Raw genomic sequence first — 23,340 nt, forward strand, 5'->3', positions numbered from 1 at the left:
TGGAACCATTCTTTCTTACACATAATTCCCCTTTTACTGGGAATACTGACATGGCGGGCAAGATTGGTGTAGCTTCAGATTCAACGTTCAGGATCATGAGGTTAAGTGTAAAATTACCTAATCCATATACTTCATTTTCTAGATCAGTTCCTGTTCTTTTGGGAAGTCCCTCCTTGTTAGGGTAGCAGACTTTAAGCAAAACTAAGTTCAGGTTTCCCCATACCCAGTTGTCTTGATAAACTGCGGAATTTGAATCTAGGGAATTAATCAAACTAAACCATGCTCCACAGGAGCCATTGTGTGTGAACGGATAGGGAAAGAGGGGCAAAACTCCCTTATAGTTCTGATAGGGAGGGAGTCGGCCACATATCCAACAATTTGTGGCATTGCTGGTTTGATGGGAATGATGTAACATACTAATGAATGTGTTGTTGCGCAGCGCAAATCTATAAGACAATTCATGCGGAGGTAATTCACTAAAAGAATGTTCTGCAGTTATATTGTAAGCACGCTTAGGAATAGGGCAATACATGTGCAATAGTATGCCGACAATGATGATCAGAAGACTTAGAAAAAACAAAATTAATAATGTTACTGTGCAGTGACTACGAAATGATTTACAATACGCATGCTTCTTGAGCTGCATCTGATGATTTCTTTCTCTATTCCGGTCTAGAGGATACATGTCAGAGACAAATTCAACCGATTCACCTTGGAGAGGACTTAAACAATCAAATTGTCTGACTTACTAGACCTCAATTTTAGTTTGTAAAGTTCTGGTTTTGTTAATTCAGCCAAGGGGAGCTTTGAGTCTGTCTGTGAGGGAATACAGGGTTGAGTATCTACACTGGATGGTAGTCCATAAAATTTCTTGATATGACTCGAGTGCAACCACCCTTTCCTTCCCTCGATCTTCACGGCTGTCCTTGTGGTGAGTAGAACCAACTTCGGTGACTTCCACCTAGGATCCAGTTGGGTCTTTCGGTCAAAATTCCTGACCAGCACCAGGTCCCCAGGAACCACGTCATGGGGCTTCACCTCAGTATTGTCGGGAAAAGCTGCGGATACCTGTGAACGACAAGATTGTAGTGCAGACATCAAGGAAGCCAGGTAATCTGTCAGCATATTACAGTCGACATCAATGATTTTGCGAGGTATAGGCGTCCCCACATATTTGGTGGTCTACCGAAGATCACCTCGTATGGGGATAGCCCTGTTCGAGAATGTGCTACCATTCTCATGTAAAAGAGCGCAACTGGTAAGGCTACTATCCAATCGACTCCTTTTTGCCTACATATTTTGGACAATCTAATTTTCAGAGTTTGATTATGGCGTTCCACGAGACCTGCCGCCTCGGGATGTCGGACACAGTGGAATTTCCATTGGTAGCCTAATAGAAGGGAAACGTGTTTCATTAGTTCGGATGAGAACGGCTGGCCGTTATCTGAGTAGACAACACGTGGTAAACCGTACCGTGGGAAGAATTCTCGAACTAACTGTTTGGCAGTAGTCGGGGCAGTGTAATCTGAAACCGGGTATGCTTCTGTCCAACGGGAAAGAGCACAGACAACTACGAGAACATATTTGAATCCTCGACATCGTTCCATCTGGATATAATCCATCTGGAGGACTTCAAAAGCATGATCGGGAGTTTGGAATCCACCCTGCTCTACGGGGATGCTTTTACCTGGATTAAACTGACACATATCATACAGGTACGAACTTTTTGTTTAGCTGCGGCTCGCAAGTGTTTGTTGAACCAAATGTGTTGAATGCTGTCTAGCATAGCTTTTTCTCCTAGGTGCGCTGGACTATGTATTGTGTTAATGATGACTTGGACCATTGAGTCGGGAAGAAACCATATAGATTTTTCCTTCGTCATCCATCCTTGATCCGTTTGGATCCCTCCTAATTCAGTCCATTTCTTTATTTCTTCTGGTGTAGCATGTGTCTGTATGTCAATTACATCAAGGGCGGGATCCTTAACTGTCATGCAATGTGTTGGTGTCGGAACTATTGTCTTCGTCGTGTCAGTTGTGTGAGTCTGATTCTGAGCAGTCTGTTTAGCTGTTCTGTCAGCTAGGTCATTACCCTGAGAAATAATATCGGTAACTTTTGTATGGGCTTTGCATTTCATAATCGATATTGCAGTAGGTAGATGAATCGCGTCTAATAGGGCTTGAATGAGGGGTCCGTGTTGGATGTGGGCGCCGTGAGAAGTTAAATAACCTCTCTCTCGCCACAGTACGCCGAAGTCATGGACGACTCCGAATGCATAACGTGAATCTGTGTATATGTTGACTTTTTTATTTGTGGCTTGAATACAGGCTTGTGTCAGAGCGGTGAGCTCTGCTGCTTGAGCTGACAAAGTGTTAATACAATTTGTTTCAATGACTTCAGTGTCTGTTGTGACTGCGTAAGCGGCCACTAACTCTCCTGTACTTGTTCTCATACATGACCCATCTACATACAATGTCAAGTCTGGATCTGACAAAGGGATATCTGTCAAGTCTTGTCTGGGTTTTGTTGTGATAGTAATGACTTCGACACAATCATGTGCCAATGGATCTGTTCCGCCTACTGGTAACAGTGTGGCAGGATTTAACGTATTACAACGTCTGATTTCTATATGTGGCTGAAACAATGTCAATTCGTAACCGGTGAGTCTCGCTATAGTCAAGTGTTGTGTTTGTGTGCGGTTCAAGAGAACCTCTACTGCGTGTGGTACTTGTACTGTCAATTGATGTCCTAGCACTATGGCATCGCTTTGTCTGATTGCTAAAGCTGTTGCTGCCACTGATTTCAGGCACGCTGGAAGAGCCTGAGCTACTGGATCTAATGTACTAGAGAAATAAGCACATGGTTTGTGTGATCCTGCTTGTACCTGAGTGAGTACTGACAAAGCAGTACCTTCGCGTTCTGTAACAAAGAGTGTAAACTGTTTACTGTAACATGGTGTTGCTAGGACAGGTGCTTGGCATAAAGCTTTCTTTAAGCTTTCAAAAGCGTGTGTATGTTCTGGAGTCCAAGGGAGGACAATCGATGTGGCTGCCTCCTGTGTTGTCAACTGGATGAGTGGTTTTGCTAGAAATGCATATTGAGGGATCCACTGCCTACAGTATGAAGTGAGGCCTATAAAAGCCCGCACCTCCTTTTGTGTCTTGGGTGCTGGCATGTTAGCAATTAACTGGATGCGGTCGGATGTAAGCTGCCTTCCCTCCTTGGACAGCGAGTGCCCAAGGTAAACAACTCGCTGGACACAGAATTGCAGCTTAGAAGGGGACACCTTGTGCCCCTTGTCAGCCAGAAATTTCAAAACCGTCAGTGACGCTGTCTCACATTCAGGTTCGCTTCGGGCGGTGATCAGCAGATCATCGACATATTGAAGCAAGGCAGTGTTAACTGGCATGTGGATACTGTCAAGTTCTCGTTTCAGTGCTTGGCTATAGATGCTGGGGCTTTCTGTAAATCCTTGAGGTGCGCGTGTGAATTTAAAACTTCGTCCATTTAAACTAAAACCGAACAAATATTGACTTTCCGGATCGATTGGGACACTAAAAAAAGCATTCTTGAGATCAATTACAGTGAAGAACGTTGCTTCTGAGTCAATAGCTGTGAGTAATGAAGAGATATCTGGGACCACAGGGTATTGTGGTACAATACATTTATTTAATTCGCGCAGATCAATAACTAATCGATATACTGGTGGAGCTTTTGGATCCGTTCTTTTAAGAATCGGAATTATCGGGGAATTACATACATTGGAGTCAGTTTCGACAACCACTCCTTGTGCAATGAGCTCGTCAATGATTTGCAGTAAAGCCACTACAGCATCTGGTGGTAACTTGTATTGTCGCATTCGTGGTAGTACTATTCCTGTTTTCAGTGTAACTCGATATGGTGTAATGTTCATGCAACCAACATCAGTGGGGCCTTGTGCCCATAAATGTGTAGGTAAATTCTGCAGTCGGTGATCCATGTCTCTGGATATGTAGTGACCTTTAAAGTCACGTAAAAATAGTCGTACCCCTTCCGGAGAACAACATATTATGGCTCCTAGAGCTTTCAATGTTTTTATACCTAACAAGTTTTCTGGACATGATTTAGTAAGCAATAAATCTGTAGTACGTGTCAATGGACCGACTGTAAGTGGAAGAGGTTGTGTTACGTCATTAATTATAGGTTTTCCTGAGAATCCAAGGGAAATATTCTGTGAGCCTGAGAGGGGTGCCCCTGGAACTTCACTGCGTCTTATAGTTGTTCTGCTTGCCCCTGTATCAAGTAAAAACTTTCTGTCTTCCCCTAATAGTTCACTATGTACATAAGGTCCCTCTTGGTCTACAGGAACCTCAATAAGGGGTAAGCCAACTTCCCTCTCTAGGCTATCTCATGAGTATCGCTGATAATCGGGATAATCTGTTTGTGCGTACTGATACATCTGTTGTGTTGTTGCTTGAGTTGCAGCAATAGGCTGCGCTTGTGGTGGTGCTACGATCTGTTGTGGAGCTGCCTGTTGCGGAGCTAGTTGTTGCGGAGCTAACCTAGGTTGTGCATTCTGAGGGATTTGTTGTTGATTCTGATCCTGTCTAGGTGGACGTGGTCTCTCATGCGTTCTACCTGTGGCAATATTATGTTTCAGGACTGGACAATCGTGTATATAATGACCTGGTTGTTTACAATAGTTGCATGTCCCTTTCGCAGGACCTGCGGAATCACCCTTTTGATGACTATCGGCTGGAACTGACTGTGCAACAAGCATTTTCAATTTTGTATCTTTCATACGTTTTTGTTCGTGTTCTTGTTCTTCTCTAATTCTATTGTGGTGATATTGTAACATCTGTAGCATCTGTGATGGGGTATTACCTTGCCAGGTACTTTCGAACTTCAATACTCTATTCTTGACTTGTAGCAGAGAGTTTTCAACTAATTTTGTCACAAACAGATGTGGATATGACTCACTACTGGCTTTTATGCCACTATTTATACTAAAACATTTTTCAAATCGGGAATAGAAATCACTAGTGTCTTCATCTGGTTTTTGTTTACAGGCTGAGATTGCACCCCAGTCTTCCTTTTTCGTGGTTAATAAACGTGGCAGTACCTGTATTAGTAATCCTGCTAGTGCTGTAGTCTTTTCCCCAAGCCCTGCTCCTGCAGCTCGGGCCTTTTCTTCGTTTTCTAATGCTGTCCAATCTATCTTTTGGTCTCCCACCTCCCATTCCTTTTCTTTGAGTTTTTCATAAACACCGGCCGGTAATAGGACCTTTAATATTTTCATAATATCGGGGTAGGTATACTCTCCCATGAGTAACATGTCTTTTATCTCACGGTGGAAACCTGCTGGGTCCTTGTCATGGCTGGGTACTACTTTCTTCATTTCTAATAATTCCAATTTAGTTATAGGCGTGTACACAAACACGCGTGTAAAATTATCACCGGCACCTCTGATTGGGTGCACTTCGCGTAACGGATTCTGTCTATCTATGTGATACATTTTTCTTCCCATAATGGGAACTGGAACGTGTTCTGGGCATACGAAATTTAAATAATGGTTTCGGGATTCTAGTATTTCCTTAATCAAATCAGTACCTGACCCTCTCCATATGTTCGTGAGTAGTTCTGTCAATATGTCAGGTAAGGGTCCTGGATCGGAGTGTTGGCTTTTATATAATATAAGGAGGTGTTGAATCATGTATATACTAGCTAAACGCTGTTCATATGGGTCTAGATTCAGAAACGTGTGTGCAAGTACATCATCATTGTATTCGCCGGGACTGTCAGCCCATTGTACTGCCGACCTGGCTAATTCTTGTTCGTCCATGGAATCGAGCATGTGGTACCCCCTTCGATCTCGGAGTAATTTATCAGCGGCTTGGAATAGGTGTTCAGGGGATTTTGTATTTAACATAGGGTTTGGAAAATGTCTATTATATTCTGGACGTATTGGACGTATCGGGTCATTAAAACCTCTGGTATTATTATGGGGTCTTCCTCTACCTACATAAGCTATTGTGTCTAATTGCTCTGATTCTTGCTCCTCCTCCTCTTCTGATTCCACTCTGTCTGTTTCTCGTCTTTCTTTATGTATTCGTTCTACTTCCTTGCGGATCTTTCGACACATGGCGATTATACACGCCTGTCTATCATGTTTCTCTTCTGATATGTTCTGACCCCATTTGGCAAGTCTTTGCATGGTATCGTGATCTGCCCCAGGTCTGTCTTGATTCCTTATTACACAATTTATGAAAAAACGTAGTAGTTGTCTTTGGACATCCACTTTCTGGTATTCCATAGCTTCGTTAATACTTTCGGGACCTTGCCCTGTTTGGACAAAGCGATATATATTGTCTAGGTGTTCACCCATTCCTGGTATCGTCATTAAATATAATGTAGCTCGTCTTATCCGAAGTGATGATATGAGCAATTTATCCTGTCTACCTGGTACTGGGTCGTATCTACAATCCACAAGCTGTTCTTTAAACATGTCGGATGTCGCTAGTTGGGGTGTACGTTGGAGTGCTAAATCTCTAAGGGTCTGTTTATTTCGCGGCGGTGTGGCAAACATGTCTGTCGTACCTCCTGTAGCACCTTCTAAGTGCTAGGCACAAAAGGATTCGTTGGGCGTAGGATAGACATTGTAGATGCGGGAAAAACTGTAGAAACGGACGGGACTTGCATAGGAGTTTGTTGCTGCGGGGGCACAGAAGGATGCTCTTGGTGTTGAACACCATCGGCAAGCGGTGTGGGTGGTATGGCATTAGCATACTCGGGAGCTGCGTCATCTAAATAGGAGGAAAGGAAAACGTCCTTTGCTGTTTTGGGATGTGTTTTGGGATGTGCTTTTATCGGGAGTAATGGAGGAGTTAAGTCTTTTGGTATTTCCGGGGTAGCCTTAGGTAACCCTTCGGCCAGAAGTGGATACATACCATTCATAAGAGCGTTTCTTTGTCTATCTACTTGTTCTGATTTTACTCGGGTACCTTCCTCAAGTAATAGATTTTCTCGGGTTTTATTTGAATTCTCTCTACCTTTCTCTTCCTGTCTGAGTGCTTTTTCCGTACGTCTATATGATTCTTTACGCCATAATTCAATGGCATCTTTCTGTGACTGTCTGGCTTTCTTTTTCCATAATTCTTCTTCTACTCTCATGATGCAATCGGCATCCCAGGTCCCCGCTGCGGGCCATCTCTGACTCTCTGGTAATTCTTTGGTGTAGTCCACCCATAAATCAAGAAATATTACGGCATCTAGGCCATGCTTATGATACATAAAGTACCCTGGAGTGTCCCTCGGTGGGATGGGAACAGCTTCTTCGAGTACACCTTTTCTAGTTTTGATCTGTCTTAGTTTCGAAAAGAGCGGCATTTTTAGACCTTATTACTAGAACACACTTTATACAAGAAAACACAATAATGAACAGTCATTCACACCACAATATATAGAACGTATTTAAAACATTTAACACTTAACAGTTTTACGAACAATGATAACTAATAGAAATCTAGTTACTGACATAATACTGACACTAGATAATACTTATTTATACTTATTTATATGCAAAACATACTATATATACTGCTAAACAGTACAGATACACTGCTAAAACAGTGCAGACCGGATTTGTGTACCCAAACCCGTCTTGACCGGCACAGACTATGTGCACGTTAAATGCCTCCCCGGTAATGGTACTCACCGGGTAGCTCGGAACGGAAGGCCTCGGAACGGAACTGAAACTGGACCGGACTGGACTCGACTCGACTGGACTCGGAACTTCGGAACCTGGCGGGTCTCTGTATACCTCGGATCTTGCTCTCTCAGCTAGGCTCTGGTCGGGATACTTCGCACTTCTCACCGCCTCGTCTGGGTGTTGATCGCAGCCTCAGTCGTCCCCGCTTGGCCGGAGGGAGATACAGGAAATCCTGCAGGTACGCGTTTTTGTCCGTTCAGCTGTGGCAGGAGACCGGGCCTGCAACGCACCGCCGGCGCGTGAGATGAGAAAGTGTCCCTGTTCGGGCGCCAATTTATGTGGTAAATATTTCGTTACCGGTACTATTTTTTATGCGGTAAAGTCTATTGAGAATAACTCAGTAAATATAAGAGGCAGAATCCGTGGTATTAGAGGTTTTAAAAGGCTTTATTCCTATACAAAGGAATACAATTCGAATTGTAGGCATTCTATTCCATCACCACGAAAGTTCAGGAAGGAAGGGCATACATTATTGACAGATAAGCAGTTTTATAGAAAATACATTACAGTGAAACAGATGCAAGAGGCGTAACAGCTGATAAAAGGTGCATACGTAGCTAATAGAGGGCGTAATTTAAGAAACGTCATCATACATGATGTCACAAGTGGGTGGATCCATAAGAGAATCCTGCAATGTCAGCAGAAATAGTTGACAGAGATGCGCGCGCAGCCGCATGACGTGTGATTGACGTGCAACTAGAGGGTGAAGGGGACTTGACATTTAGCTCTACATGTGGAGACAGAAGTCTGGGGGTCGTGTCAACCCAATCCCAAATCATATCTAATATCCTATGTTTAAAGAACTGTGTTATCCAAAAAGAGAGGTCTCTTAGGATAGAATCTATTCTATACTGACTATACTGACTGTTAGTGCGTGTACAAGCGTCTAAGTGTCTACACTAGATGCGAGGGGGTAGGAATATTCCATGGCAACGGAGCTATGAATTACTTGCATGAGGGCAGTGAGGCCTGGCCCTTTGCACGGTAGCTGGAAGAATGTTTACCTAAACTACTAGACAGGAATGCATCGGATGAGGAGCGGAGGAGATAATCTTGAAGGTGAAATACAGTTTTTGGCAGGCGACTGGCTGGATCAGGCACCGTTAGCCGCGCAGGGAGTAGGACAAAGTTCAAGGACACAGATGCAGGCTCAGACTGGAGCTTTCAGAGGCAGAAGGCAGAAAAGGCTTGATGACAGAATTCGGGCCTACTCGCCTGAATCTGTAAAAATGTGGAAAGTGAACCACATAAAGTCGGTGGCCTTTCATACTTAGGAATGGAATATCTGACCCATTCATGGTGGATCTGAAAGAGAACATGTTGACGGTGGACGCACATATATTTGCGTCTTCAAAACTGGAGCAGGAGGGAACATACATGTACTTATAGCATGCACATGGAGCCGTTGGGGTCTACGATAGGGGACATAACTGATCACAAAATTCATATTTCCTCACTCATCTGTGCCAACTCTGTGCTGTCATCGCTGGTGCCTGTCTGACTGGACAGTTCCTGTATCCGAGTATTGGCCCCAGCGAGGTCAGTCAAGGATTGTTGGTGAGCATGGTGCGGACAGGGGGTGTCCGTAAGGGACTGTGTGTGGTCCCTGATGGGACTCAGACACCCACGTATGGCCTCGCGTTTGGCTGCCACGGGGTCAAAACCCACTCGCAGCTGATCCGCCAACTCCACTTGGCAACACAAAACACAGCTTTGAAATTCCATGTATTGTTCGTGGGGGTCCTGGGAGACAGCTGTGGTGGTGTGTGTTTCCTGCTGTGTGGTCTGTGCAGGTGGTGGGGTCACCTTGAGGCAACTGGCCTGCTCTGCTCCTGGGGGTGGGCTGCGGAGGCTGTCCATTATACGTTGGAGGGTATCTTGACATATGTGCAGGTTGTCCTCTTCATCATCACTGATGGGGTTTGTGGCCTGCTCTGAAGTAAGTGTTGATTGTCCCTCTGCAATGTTAAGGGGAGATGCAGGTTAACAGAGTTTCCCCTGTATGTTGGCGCTTTGCAGATGTTTGCGTACAGACTGCATGACAATGCACATTCTGACTGTTTTGGTGGAGCTGGCTATTTGATGGCAGACAGTGGGATTTTCGACAACATGACGGATGTGTGGTAGTACCCGTACATTATCATCACACAGTGTCAGTCAATGCCAGATGTGAGTGGCCAGTTACTACGCACAAGCGGAACCTCTTGTGTCCTCTGTCATTGCTGATGTTCTGTGATTGCTATGTGTGTGTGCTGCATTGTGGGGGAGTTGCCCCTGCAGCTCTGATTTTGTGTACCCTTATCCTTTTGAGGTGGTTTGCCTTTGAATTGTGTGCTTTTCGGGGGCTGAAATGTTTGCGACCTGGGTCATATGTGCTCTTGGACAGATTTTGTGGCCTTGTTCATTGTTCGTCTGCTGCGTGTTTTGGACGGCATGGGTTGTGGGTGCACGTGGATATGTCAGAGTGTGACCTGCTCCTTTACGGATGTGATCCGCACTGGGCCCCCTCCATCTCGATTCGTGCACCATATCATGTATTTTGGCTGATGCCATGCTATCGGGCATGCAGTGTCACTTGCATAGTCAGTGTGGCTCACACAGCCACTACTTTTCTGTATTCATCACATGTGCATGGCTCGGTTGTGTCGTTGGTGATTTGGAGGGGTTCCATATGTGCACATAGTGGAGGTGGGCCTACTTGGTGTTCCTATGTGTGTTGCAGTGTGCCAAAAATTGTCAGGGACATGTTCCACAAACATTTTGTGGGTGTGCAGTGTGATACGCATAGTTGTGCATGTGTGCCATTGTGCCCATCTCCCCCTGTCCCCCAGTCCCTGGTGGTTATTCACCCTGTTGCTGTTGGGTCAGGTCATTTCGAGCTATGTCCAGGCCCCCAGCTCCTTGCACCGTCTCCACACTGATGACTGTGGCCACCATTTGCTTCAGCACATCCAGCTTCTCCTGTGCCACCTCCAGTTGCCCTTGCTGCCTTCCTGTTGGCGGCGAGTTTCTCCTTGGTTTGGCTGTGCACTTCATGCCAGCGCCTCTTGACCTCCCCCATTGACCTCCTCGACACTCTGACTGCATTGACTTTGGTGACGATGGACTGCCATATTACCGTTTGGGTTGCCAGTGCCGGAGTGGAGGGGACGAACAGTTGTTGATGGTGTTCTGTCACCTCTGTGACGATGATCCGGTCTTCTTGGGCACTGAACCCCGTCTTCCTCTTATCCTTGCCCTTCCCTGAACACGGCGTTCCTGGCTGGTCCTCCGTGGGGCTCGCTTGTGGAGTTTGGTTAGTCCTCCGCACACAGTCCGGGTGCATCCATGGTGCTATGCAATTTGAATAGATTTTGGTGGGGTTTTTTTTGCTTCTATAATGCATTTTCCAGCATGACGTGTGGGAATTGCAGGCCTGTTGCTGGTTTTCGCTGATTTTAGTATTGTGCTTTGTGGCATCGCAACTTTTTGGGCGTTCATGTTTCGCATTTTTTGTTTGTCGCGTTGTTTTTTATGCGGTCATTTGGCGTGATATCCTGCTGCTATCGCATGGTGCTGCCGGGTTGGGAATTGGACGTTAAGATGGTGTTATTTTCTCACGATGGACTGCGATAGGCAAGGTTGTGTTAAGCTAAATTTGCGATGGTTATCACACGTTCTTGAGAATATGCCCCTTTATATTTTACCAAATGAATTCCTGTATACCCAACGCACAATGAAAAACCATTGCAAGGCGCAGCTCAGTTATTGGCTCTGGGTACCTCGGGTTCTTGGTGAACCTACATGTCCTATATATTCGTGCAACCAGAAGGGTCCAGCGAACCTAACAGGATATTGCTTTAAAAATATGCCATACTTAGAAGAAGTAGCAGGTGAAAACACCGGGCACAAATGGCTGTTTTTCTGAAATTAATTTCGATATTTTTTTATTTCAACTGTTAGTTTCTATAGGAAAACCTTGAAGGATCTACACAAATGACACCCTGCTAAATTCAGAATTATATCTACCTTTTAGAAATGTATAGCTTTCCTGGATCCATTATTGGTTTCACACCCATTTCTACCACTAACTGGAAGGAGGTTGAACGCACAAAAAATAAGAAAAATAGGCTATGTCCCAGTAAAATGGCAAAACTGTGTAGAAAATTTTGGTTTTCTGACAAAAGTCTGCCTGTTTCTGAAAGCTGGGAAGATGGTGATTTTAGCAACATAAATCCTTTGTTGATACCATTTGCAGGGAAAAAACCTGACGCTTTCTTCGGCAGCACTTTTTTTCAATCCCCCCCCCCCAAAAAAAAACCCTACGTTTTGCTGTATTTTGCCAAATTTCTCGATCCCCTCCTGTGTCCTTTAGAATTTTCAGGATGTTGGAACAAAAGGACACAAATTTGGATAAAAGGTTACAAGGGCCTAAGGGCAAACTACCCCAAATAGCCAAAAAAAGGTTTAGCACGAGGTGGGGGGGGACTAGCAGTAAATGGGTTAATGTCTGCTGGATAATTCAATGTTTCCCCACATTTAATTCTAGAAAATTTAACATGATGCTACTCACCACTCCCTCTTATACGTACTCACACCTCGAAGGTATTCCAAGGCCTTGCGGGGTTAGCAAAGCTTTAGAACCATCAACTTAAAAAATATATATATAAATAAAATATTAACTCAGAGTTACTGACTGCATCCTGGACTCACTGAGGTAGGTTTGTGTACTAACTAAACCATTGTTTCCTCTTTCTCTTCCCTGATCAAAAAATATATCATTCCTTCTGTGGGCAATCGAGGTTTCAAGCCCTTTGGTGGTCGTGTCAGGTAATCTCTTTGATTATTTTTTTGTCAAAGTGGTTCATTAACCTAGCAGTGCTGTCTTGAGGTCACTGATAATGCTGCCCTTTTTATGTGCTGCACGGTCTAGCCTAGATGAGCCAGGTAGTTTTTTCCTCTCCCCTGCCAGGAATGCCTTGGGTGGTAACCTATCAATTCTGGTTGCTGCACATTGTTAATCCACAGTTGTTGACTCTGGTGGAATCCATCTATTTTTTTTTTCTAGGGTGTCTTAATGGGCTAGCTGTTGGCACGTTATGCCACCTGCATGGTATGAGGGCACAAGCTTTACTCATAGAAACATTAAACGGAAATACTTTAATGACCATGCATGTGCCCTTTCATGGGCGGCCTTTGGTGGTCCGCGGTGTCTTCCTGGTATCATCCGCCATCATAAACCATCCTAAAGGTGCGCAGCTTTCCGTCAAGATGGTCAACAGTGAATCTCTTCCAGAGTCCCTGAACAACCCGGGTTTTTTTAATTTCTTCAAGAATCTGCTCAACAGCGAAAGGGGTTACTCAGGCTTGGCCGGTGTACCCCTGCTACATCCAATCCACAGTTTCTCTGGGCACTCCATCACTACATTGGGGGATATTACATGGTGAAAGTTAAGTAATAAACATAAGTGAAGGGTAAGAAGAAATTAATTAAAATCGGATTCGGGTGATTTGATTAAATAAATTAAAGCAGAGGACCATGTAAAGTCCCACAGTGTAGTGCTAGCATTGTGGGGCCGCAAGATGTGTTGAGGCATTTGAAATAGTGGCATCCAGCAGGTTTGGCAATGGGCGTAATGTAGGTCACCACCATTGCCAAGTGTACTCTAGGAAGGGACATGTGCGTAGCACCACATCACCCTTGCCTGGGGCTGATGCGTGTTCCTTGTTTGATTTCAAGACTGGGTCCCCTGAGGAGCTTTAGGTTAGGAGAAGGCAACTTCTCAGCAGTGCTGTTGGACCACCAGATCACAGCCGGCATCCATGTGCGCATGCTGCTGATCATGAAATGGTCTGTTGTATCAGCATTGTGGAATCTCCAACATTAATGTGACCTCTGTGTCTTTGATCTGACATATATCAAGAGTCTCCGCCTTACAGAGTCATAGCAAAGAAGTTTGATTTCCTACAACATATTCATCAGTAACTACTTTAGCATTTATGTAACACCCTCAATGCCAGACGTTTTCAGGGACTTGGTTTTCTTGTATTTATTAAATGCACAGCATAGGAGCCATGTCCTTGGTTTAAATCCTCGCGGAGTAAGGACTGTGAGAAGAATGCCGGACGGATGGTGACGGCCTGATTACTTATCAGAAAACGTCATTACTCTGAGTGCAAATCTCCCTCACTACAATCTTGCATTCCTGCCCACTTGTCCCTGGGCTCAGACTCCTCCTCCCATGTCCAGTCAAGCTTAGTGTTGTAGTGCAAGTGGAAAAATAATGTCCCCTTTTTTGCAAACAATTTTCTTTCTACATTCAGACCCTGAGTCTGGATAAGGAGTAGGTGGGACAAGAGGCTTCGGGGTGAGGTCTTCTGCTCATAAAGCAAACAGTGTGACGAGGAGGACTTGGGCTCGGAGTAAAAAAGACACCATGAATAGCCTGCCCACTTCTGTCTTAGGCAGTGTTTAATCAGAGGTTTGAAGCCCCACATCCTCAGCCTGTATCTTACGATTGTCTAAAATCATGTGGTTCCAACAACTGCTGTTTGTTTCTTGAAAGCAAAATCAGCAGAAATCCAACTGTGTCATGGTCATATGGAAGGACATGCAAAGGGCGCTGCATTCCCATTACTTTGCATTTTGTGGACACAATGTTGCCAAGTGCTTCTCATTGCCCTGCACAGTCTACACAGAGGAAACCATTAGAGCAAAGAAGGGAAGTATAAAAAGAACTGCTATGGAGTACAAACGTTATCCCCAAGGTCCTATCAGACCAAAGGTGCATTTTAAAATGGAGACACAATGTGTGAAGAACGTAAAAGGTGCACCAACATGAAACATTAGATAATGATGTCTCACACTGCACAGTTACACCACCTGCCCCCGGCTAGGCAATGCCAACAAGTGTGTCGTTGAGTCAGTACACGCTGCCGCTGTTATGCAAATATAGATCTTGCAGGCGCAATCGACTAACAGTGCGGCGGCATGCAAATAGCTAACTGGTACAGCACAAATCGGATCAAGCACTGGCACAGCCAACGAACAGATGAGGCTGTTTTTAAAGAAGCAATGGAATTCATCTTTTCATGTCCTTCAAAAGCTTCAGATGACGATTTCACGATTCAGGCTTCAGAACCAGAATATTTTTCTGGAGGTGCATCAAGGTAGACACACGTGCTCCTTGAAGCAGGCAGCAGTAACTTAAGAAGTAGTAGAGCTGGCAAAGGCACAACTTTCCTCTTTTTCACAAAACTTCCACCTCAGGGCGGGGATAAGGCATATCCACTACAGGGTGGTGTTAGGTTAGGTGCGGTAGGTTAGGTATGGTAGATAGATCAAGTTTGGTAGGCTAAGTAGTGCATGTAGATGTGGTAGTGTGGGTATGGTATTTTAGGTACGGTAGTTAGGCAAGTTATGGTAGGTAAGGTATTTGTAGTAAAGGAGGAACGGGCTGCACACCAGCAGGCAAGTTTCTAGTATAAGGTTTATTCCAAGAACAGCAGTAAACAGCAAGCACTCCCCAGCTGGCAAGAAAGCAACAGACAAAAACACAGGACGTTCGCTTTAAACAAACACATGGGATCTGACATACGTCAGATTCCATGTCTACAGGTTGCACGAGTCCAGCACGAGGCACAGAATCATTACAACACATGCTCTTCGAATGTCCTGGTTTTTGCCGGTAGCTTTCTGGTCAGCTAGGGAGTGATCGCTGTTTACTGCTGTTCTTGGAATACATCTTATACTAAAAACTCGCCTGCTGGTGTGTGGCTCGTTCCTCCTTTACTACAATTTCTGGCGACGAGGATGGGATAATAACAACAGTAATATAGCTATGGGAGATAGGTATGATAATTATGGAAGATAGGTTTGGTAGGTGGTCATGGTAGGTTATGAATGGTAGGTATCAGAGGTAAGTAGGTATAATAGGTTATGTACCCTAGGTGGGAACAGAAGTGATGGTAGAATAGTTACATTACCTTATGTAAAGAAAATTATGCATGCTAGGTATCAAATGCAATGATGCTAAGTATGAATGATAGGTAGGTTTGGTAGATATGGTAGGTAGGTGTGATAGGTTAGTTATGTTAGGTTAGGTATGATCAGTTAGATATGGTAGCTAGGTATTGCAGGTATTAAACGCATGGTAGGCTAGTTATGGAAGGTAGGTGGGAAACAAGGTGACAGGTACACACTTATAATGAAGAGGTCGCCTCCTTCAGGCAGCATATCTCAGCTATGGCTTTATGCCTTTGAACATGTCTTCAGTTTCGGACTCACTCTGTGTTAGCACTCTAGGGCCTCACCTTGAAGCACTTTCCAACATGGAACTGCTCTGCAGAAGAGTATTTCCGCATGGCATATTTATTGTGTAAGTGTCTCACTATGAGGCACGTTAAGATTCAAACTGCAAAGCAACTGGAGTTAGCAAAATAAATGCTGCTTTGTGAACACTCTAACATTAACATGATGTTTTGTGAATAGAAAATGAACACTTTAATTACAGAGAAGAAATCATTAATTCTAATCTGTAAAAAAAAAAAGTGATTTAAACATTCAGGGTTTCTGTTTCCTAATGCAGACCTATGCCTTTCTCCCAGTCCATCAACTGGAGATATTAATTCCATCTGGGCAAAATTCTTGTCTTTTTAATAAATGAATACAGCAATCAACAAGTGAATGGTGGCATATACTCTTATAACGTTTTTGAAGTATGTAACACTGCAAGTGCAGCGGTTATGCAGCAGATGATGGGTTATGTCACCAACATAGCGATAGAGCGGAAGTGTTACCTCTCATCTATTTACCATCATTTTATACAGAAATAGTTTGAGACACTGTTTTACATGAACATGACAAAAATGTGTAGGAGGCTCCACGTTTCAAGAATCACACACGAATGAAGTTCTGATTTAGATACTGCATCGTAAAAGCATGCAGAATGTTAGAAGTAGTTTTTTGTTACACATAACAGTCAATAAGTAGATGGGAATTCTAACATTTTAGTGGCATGTGTTCTTATGATTGGATAAATGTTATAAATAAACGATAACACAGAAACGTCCATGTGAAAATTAAATGCTTAATGTGTAGTTAGATAATGCACAGCAATATTAGCATGTACAACGTGAGCACTGAAAACGACAAGAAAGGGGAAGTAGGTGCTACACAAGGCTTGGTGAAGAATGCATTTCGGAAAGATTATCTTTGATGTGCCTTTAAACCTTGTATGCTGTAATAACTTATAAAGTGCAAAAGATACTTACCAAATTATATGTGAATTCATAGCGATATATTAAAATCTTTATGAGTATGCTATACTTACATAAATTAATTGCAATTCATATTGAAGTGATATTAATATGCTTAATTAAAGAATTTATGCACTATTCTATGTAACACAAGATACATATTTTAGCACAATTTTATCGTGTTTGAGCTGTATTTCATGAATGTCTCAACTTTAATTCCTTTTCTAATATGAACTGAATTGTCTGAAGCCTATGGGAATCTTTCGTAAAGTTTCTACTTGTGTTCTAACTCTCAATCACCTTATTTGACGTTTGTAGTTTACTTGACTAGACTAGCAACAAAAGCATTACTTCCTAGACTAAATGCTTGAGAATAGACAGACAACGGGTGAGAGCATGAAATCGCCTACTTTCTAAATGCTACAATGATATTATGACTAAACTACAGTGGCGGAAATTGCGAGTAATGGATTACTTAATTCTCCCGTATCTGTATACTTTTACTTACTACATCCTCTCATCCTAACGAGAGTGACCAATGGAATAGAGTGGTCCGATAATTTGGTGATTTTAAGGGGTGTAAACCTGGAATCAATGGAGTATAATTGCCCAACTTTTGGAACTAATGGACGTCACCCTTTACCCATCTTGCGGTAAAGAGACTGACGACTGGGACCTCCAGAAACAACGCAAACTGTGAGGGATAACTGCGATTTGCTGCCGGCTGGTATGCTAACGTAGTAGAGCCTTTTTCGACTGAAAGGGTTCATGTCAGAGCAACTGTGGCATTGGCGCTGCAGTGCAGGCAGAGACAGACGATTCTGTCCATGAACTGGAAATGGTCATTTGAAAATTATTGAACTTTCTTTAAGGGATGGTATGAGATGCAACTGATTTCCCTGCTAATCAACTTTCTTTTAGATAAAGATCTGACTCATTATTTGTTTGTATCTAAGTTCAATTTGATTTGGTGGTTTCTCAGAACTAGAGGTGGGATTACTTGAGAGTCACTGGTCCTCATTTGATAATTTCTCTAAATATTCCAGTCCCTTCCAGCACAGAACAAGATCCATTGGAGGACCAAAGAGATTTGATATAAGGGTAAAATATAATCTATAAAAATAGTTCATGAGGCCCAACACGTTTACCCAACACGTTTACCCTACAACAAAAGCAAACTCTCATTTTCACTTAAAAGACAGTGGCTATGGAATGACATATTTCTAGTGCCAGTGCACTGGGGGTTGAGAACTCCTTTAAAATAAATATTTGGGACTTGGGTGTAAAGAGTATTGAAAGCAAATTTAGATGGGGCCAACAAAACCATGATAGACAATCAGTATTTTACTGGCAATAGCCTGCCATTGTTTGTGGTGGAGGCTTGCTACTAAAGATACAGGATTTCATACCAAATAATGACGAGAAGGTGCATCTAATATTTATATTTTCCTGTCTTCTCTTGGCACACATACTTTAAGATTTACACATGCTTTCTCTGAACTATTGATCCCCATGTGTCTGACCCATTATGTCTTAAATTCCTTTACATGGATCATACTCTTTCTTTGAAATGCTAACTTTTATCTAAATATCTCGTTTTGTATAGATGGTATGATTACTCTAAACTGCTCATGGTGATGGGTGTGGTCAGTTGAAAAAGACACTAAACTGAGTGGATAGGAAACTTCTTTGGACCCTTCTGCGTTTTTAGCCAATCACTTCTAATGTGGACCTCTTACACTATGTTTTTTCCCCTTTAGGTATCACATTCTTCTTTGCACTCCACATAATGGTTCTAGGACATCTCACCTCACTATGAGAAACTACCTGACACACTTGCTTTGGTTAGGTTCCCACAGTGAGCACCCAGCATGGTTGGCCCTTTTCCCATCCTACCCTTCTTTATCTTGATTTTGTCTTTGTGCTGCCCTTCCCTGGAACAGGTCCTCTCATGTGCGTAGGGGCAGGCCACGTTTTAGAACTGACTTATCGCCATGGACTGCCTCCTTTTTTAGGTCTCGCCTGACCCAGCACATGCGCTGGTCTGGCGAGACTTATTGAGAGGGCTCCAAAAAGTGCTACCAGGCCATCCTAGAGCTACAGTGCATGTGCACGGGCAGGCGCGCCGCGCTTCACTGTGATTACTTTCACTTTCGCGGCCACACGGCAGCATAGATGTTTGATCGTGATCTCGATCACTTTCACTGCCCCACGGCCGCTTGGCATAGCCAATAGGTCTCGCTTTTGGGACCTTATAAGTATTTAGTTATGCAACTGTTGCATGGCTAAACACTTATAAGGTCCCAAAGGCGAGACCTATTGGCTATGCCAATGCTTGTTTTTATTTGAGGGGATCCTTTTCAGTGCTCTTGTTTTATTTTGTTGTCCTCCAATATGTCTATGATTAGTATTCTTTGAAGCACTGGTTATGTGATTTAATCATGCACTCTTTTGATACTGCACCCTAGACTGTTCCTATGAAGTATTTAGCCTTCAAGAAACATGTCCTTCAGGACATAACAAAACACCACAATCCAATCAGTCATGGTGTAGTACCATTTTGAACAGTTTTAAAATAGGTTGGTTTACCCAAACATTTCTTTTAAGCCAATTTTGTTGTTTTTGGCTGCAGTCTGACCACATGCTCAAATGTAAGTCATGGGAGCCGTAGACAGACAAGTGTCCATACTTCATTGTCTATCTACTGCAGCCACCGCACCTTGATATATAGTCTAGTTGGGGAAGAAAGCTGGAGGCTTTACCCAGTTATTTTTCTTTTTCCACTAATTCCACTTTATTCCATAAAAACAAAGTTCAAAGTTTGACAATACATTAATTGAGTGTACTGGGTTTGTGGCATTGGGCCGAGAGCCGAAAAGCATAGTTGTATTCGTTTTCTATTTTTATTTGTTTGATACTGAAACTACATCTAAAAGAAATGTGGTATAAGGGATTATTCTGAAATGGATAAGGAAACACATAGAGATTGGGGGAGATGTAGAACATGAGTGATACAAGAGAAACCAACAGATTAAACCAAATGGTCATGGCCACAACTGATGGCCTACACTGAAATGGGAGCATGTTTGAGTTCTTTCTCACACTGGGGGGTGAGTTGTTGAAACGTTTCAACACTCCGTCCATCCTCTTGTGTTTGCTGAGCTCCTTCTCCTACACATATTGAGTGCCCTTGCAGTACTTTCCGGATACCCTGGCCTTGCTATGGCTGTGCAATGAAAGGTGAGGCAAGGATACTCTTCGGGAAAACGTATTTACCCTTGTGTGTCCTTCTCTTTGAGCAGTCTGAGAGATCAGTCAAAACCTCACATCAAGCCTCTGACATCTCTACCTCACAGAGAGCCATTGTGACTCTTTGCATCTTGGCAGAAAAAATCAGCACTGGGTCATTCCAAGGATAATACATAGATTATCATTCAGATGCAAAATAGGTGAATCAGTGCTACAACTTAGCAAAAATTAGTAGTAGTGAGCAATATTTTTTAGGATTTATTTTTACATACAAAACCATTCAGAAGAGTGATCCTATTTACAAATGCTAGTGTAACCCAGAGATGTTAAGTTTTTTCTGCCTGTGCTCCACAATTCCATTGGTATTGTTAAGTAGCTCCCAATATACATACTTTGCAACTTTTCTTGTTCAGCCTGACATTTCAGAATAGAACATTTCCTTACACAAACTGTTATTCCTACTTTCCAATAGCTCAGTAATAACATTAGAGGTATTCAGATTGCAGAGACAGGATATTATGAAAACTACATACAGTCCGAGCAAACAATCATTATAATAAGACCGCACAGCCAGCCACTCTGCAGAACCTAACCTAACGGAAGGCCAATAGTACTATAATTTGGGAACTCTCTTACCTCTCTGTTCAAGTTTTCTCATGAAGAACCTTCCTATTTTGATACAACAAACAACCTATGAACCTTGTTTCTCAAATATTAGCAAGCGTTTTAACTGGCTGCAGAACAGAGAGAGTGTAGCATCCTGTGTGTCTCCATTCCCTGTATGTCTGAGCTGGAGTCTGGACTGCTGAGAGTGAATGATGTCACAGAATGTTGCGGTGCGGTGTGCGGTGGGAGCTAGCCAATAGGGACAGATGGAGAGAGGATGGAACCCTGACAGGACCTTACCTGTAAACTAGGACTCTAGCATGAAAGAAAGAAAGATACTTTCTACCCGAGTGGCTCTGGACCTTTCAACGCAGAACCTACCCTCTTACTTTAACAAACTGGTGTACAGGGGAACTTCTTGAATGGGACAACCCACGTGTGGTGTAAGAGTTTTTGATGTTAAAGTCTATGAAATCTCTCCTGTGCCTAGAATCAAAACAACAATCCTTTTGTTGGTAGCATGTACTGTAATAGCATTGATGATTGTACCGGTTAAGTCTTTGGGCTCAAAGCTGCTTAGATGATCACAGTGTGATCTAAACTCACCCGCTGAGTATGCAAAGAAAGAATGGGCAGTGGACGACAACTAGCTGCTGCACCCTAACTGTTATCTCCCTGAATGAAATATGTTAACGAAAAATATGGATCTTGGAAATGTGTGCACTCTCAGTGAGCACCCTCTGCCCAGGGGTTGCTAACCTACATTAGAAAAACAGACGATAATAGAAAACAATGGTTTATTCTTAAATAAATTCTTGCGCCCTGAAGAAGTCCACCTTGATGTGGATGAAACACGTTGGCTGGTTGTCTTTGACACGTATTTATGAAGCACAATAAAAATAAGATTTTCTAACAACTACTTTACAGTCTGTGGATATGCCTTTAACCAACAGAGACATTGCAAGATTGGTGCACCACTGTTTTCTATTATCACCCGCTGAGTATTAAAAAGCTCAAAGAGCTTGTGCATGAGGCAAAAGAGTTAATAGATTCACAAGATTAGCTTTGAACAAAAAATTAAAATGGAAAAAAATTATGAAGATAACATTTCCTGAAAAGGTGATACAACAGAGTTTGATGCATTCCATCCATCACTGCGTTAGAAATTATTGTGGTTGAATTTGATGATAAGGTATTTCATGGTGGCAGGTTTCTTCAATACATTGATATCACAGGACATCTAATGAGACTGGCTTTTAGCAGCAGCAACACATGCCTAACCTGCCTGATTAAGGCGACAAGTTAGAGGTAGGTGGTCTACTCACCGGCATTGTCCTGCTGCTTCGTGTTTTTGATGTAAGCAGAGAATTTGGAAAATATATCAATTCCTGCAGTATTGGATTCTCGATGCTTAGCAGCTAGTTTAGGGTACCTGAGGAAGAGAAGACTCAATATGAAAAAGAGCACTTTACCAAAAGGAAAATTGACATAATACTGAGCAGATTTGCCATACAGCTGTAAATTGAATTTTGACATTAATCATAAAAAGTTGAAAATAGATTGCAGAGGAGGAACCTTGTCACATGCAGAGGCTTGGTTATCCCCCTTGTAAAATGTTGTGTAATGTCAGGTCTCATAGGTTCAGGAAAGACTTATGATGACTTTGAAAGATCAATTGAAGGGACCGATAATCAGGTATTGGTCAAGCGCGGTATGGTTTAGTTTGACGTTCTGGATTCAAGGACAAGTTTGTTATTTGGTGTGGGGTAAAGGTGCATTTGCACAAAGTGAAAGAGCTACTACATTTTTAGGCTGCTCAGAACATATGCTGATACTGGATGGGAAAATACACCGACACTGGATCAGGGAATACAAGTGCACTGAGGCAGGGAGTAAAGTAAAGTGGGAGTAGATGAATCACACGCATGTGGGGATATCTCTGACATTGGGACAAGGACACAAGAACCCTGGGGCAGAGAGCAACACCACCCATGTGCACTGGGCAAGGAGACAGAAGGTCAAATTCTCAATAAAAATTAGGCATTTACTCCTGCAGGCATACTCCCAGGTTTTAAGCACATATTGACTCCTTTGAGATCCGTACAGGTCTCCAGGACTGGTCCTGGGAAGCAGCAACAGTACCGGTTTCCCAAGAGTAGTTTTGGAGTTTTCCTGTAAATTCCAAGTACCACCAATGCAAATGCATCTCCACAAGTGCAGGGGCAGCAGATGTACATTTATGCATGCGTAAATACTTCACAACGGTGCAATTGCACTTCAAGGCGTATTGTTTTTGCACAGAGAAAATATTTTTCTAGTGGAAGACCACCTTCTCCTACACCTCTGCTCATTGTGGCAGTGTTCTTCCACATTACCACACTGGAAACATATGTACCTCTGCCTTTAAAAGTAGTACCTATAACAGCAGTAAGAGTAGTGCTCATGTCAAAACCAGTCGATGTCCAATTACACACTGTTTTGACAACACGGTTTAGTTCAAG

General features: G+C 43.0%; 1 protein-coding gene across 3 annotated transcripts in view; it reads right to left on the bottom strand.

The window, feature by feature from the left end:
* Positions 1-23,340, bottom strand: part of CLIC5 (CLIC family member 5) — a 465,318-nt gene that overhangs the window by 104,818 nt on the left and 337,160 nt on the right. For all 3 annotated transcript variants that reach the window (XM_085610537.1, XM_085610538.1, XM_085610539.1), the window contains exon 4: positions 22,165-22,271. In XM_085610537.1, the coding sequence (XP_085466663.1) occupies positions 22,165-22,271 (107 nt within the window). The remainder of the gene's footprint in view (positions 1-22,164; positions 22,272-23,340) is intronic.

This window comes from Triturus cristatus, chromosome 6, assembly GCF_964204655.1.
Source record: "Triturus cristatus chromosome 6, aTriCri1.1, whole genome shotgun sequence".
In the NCBI taxonomy this organism is placed as follows: domain Eukaryota; kingdom Metazoa; phylum Chordata; class Amphibia; order Caudata; family Salamandridae; genus Triturus; species Triturus cristatus.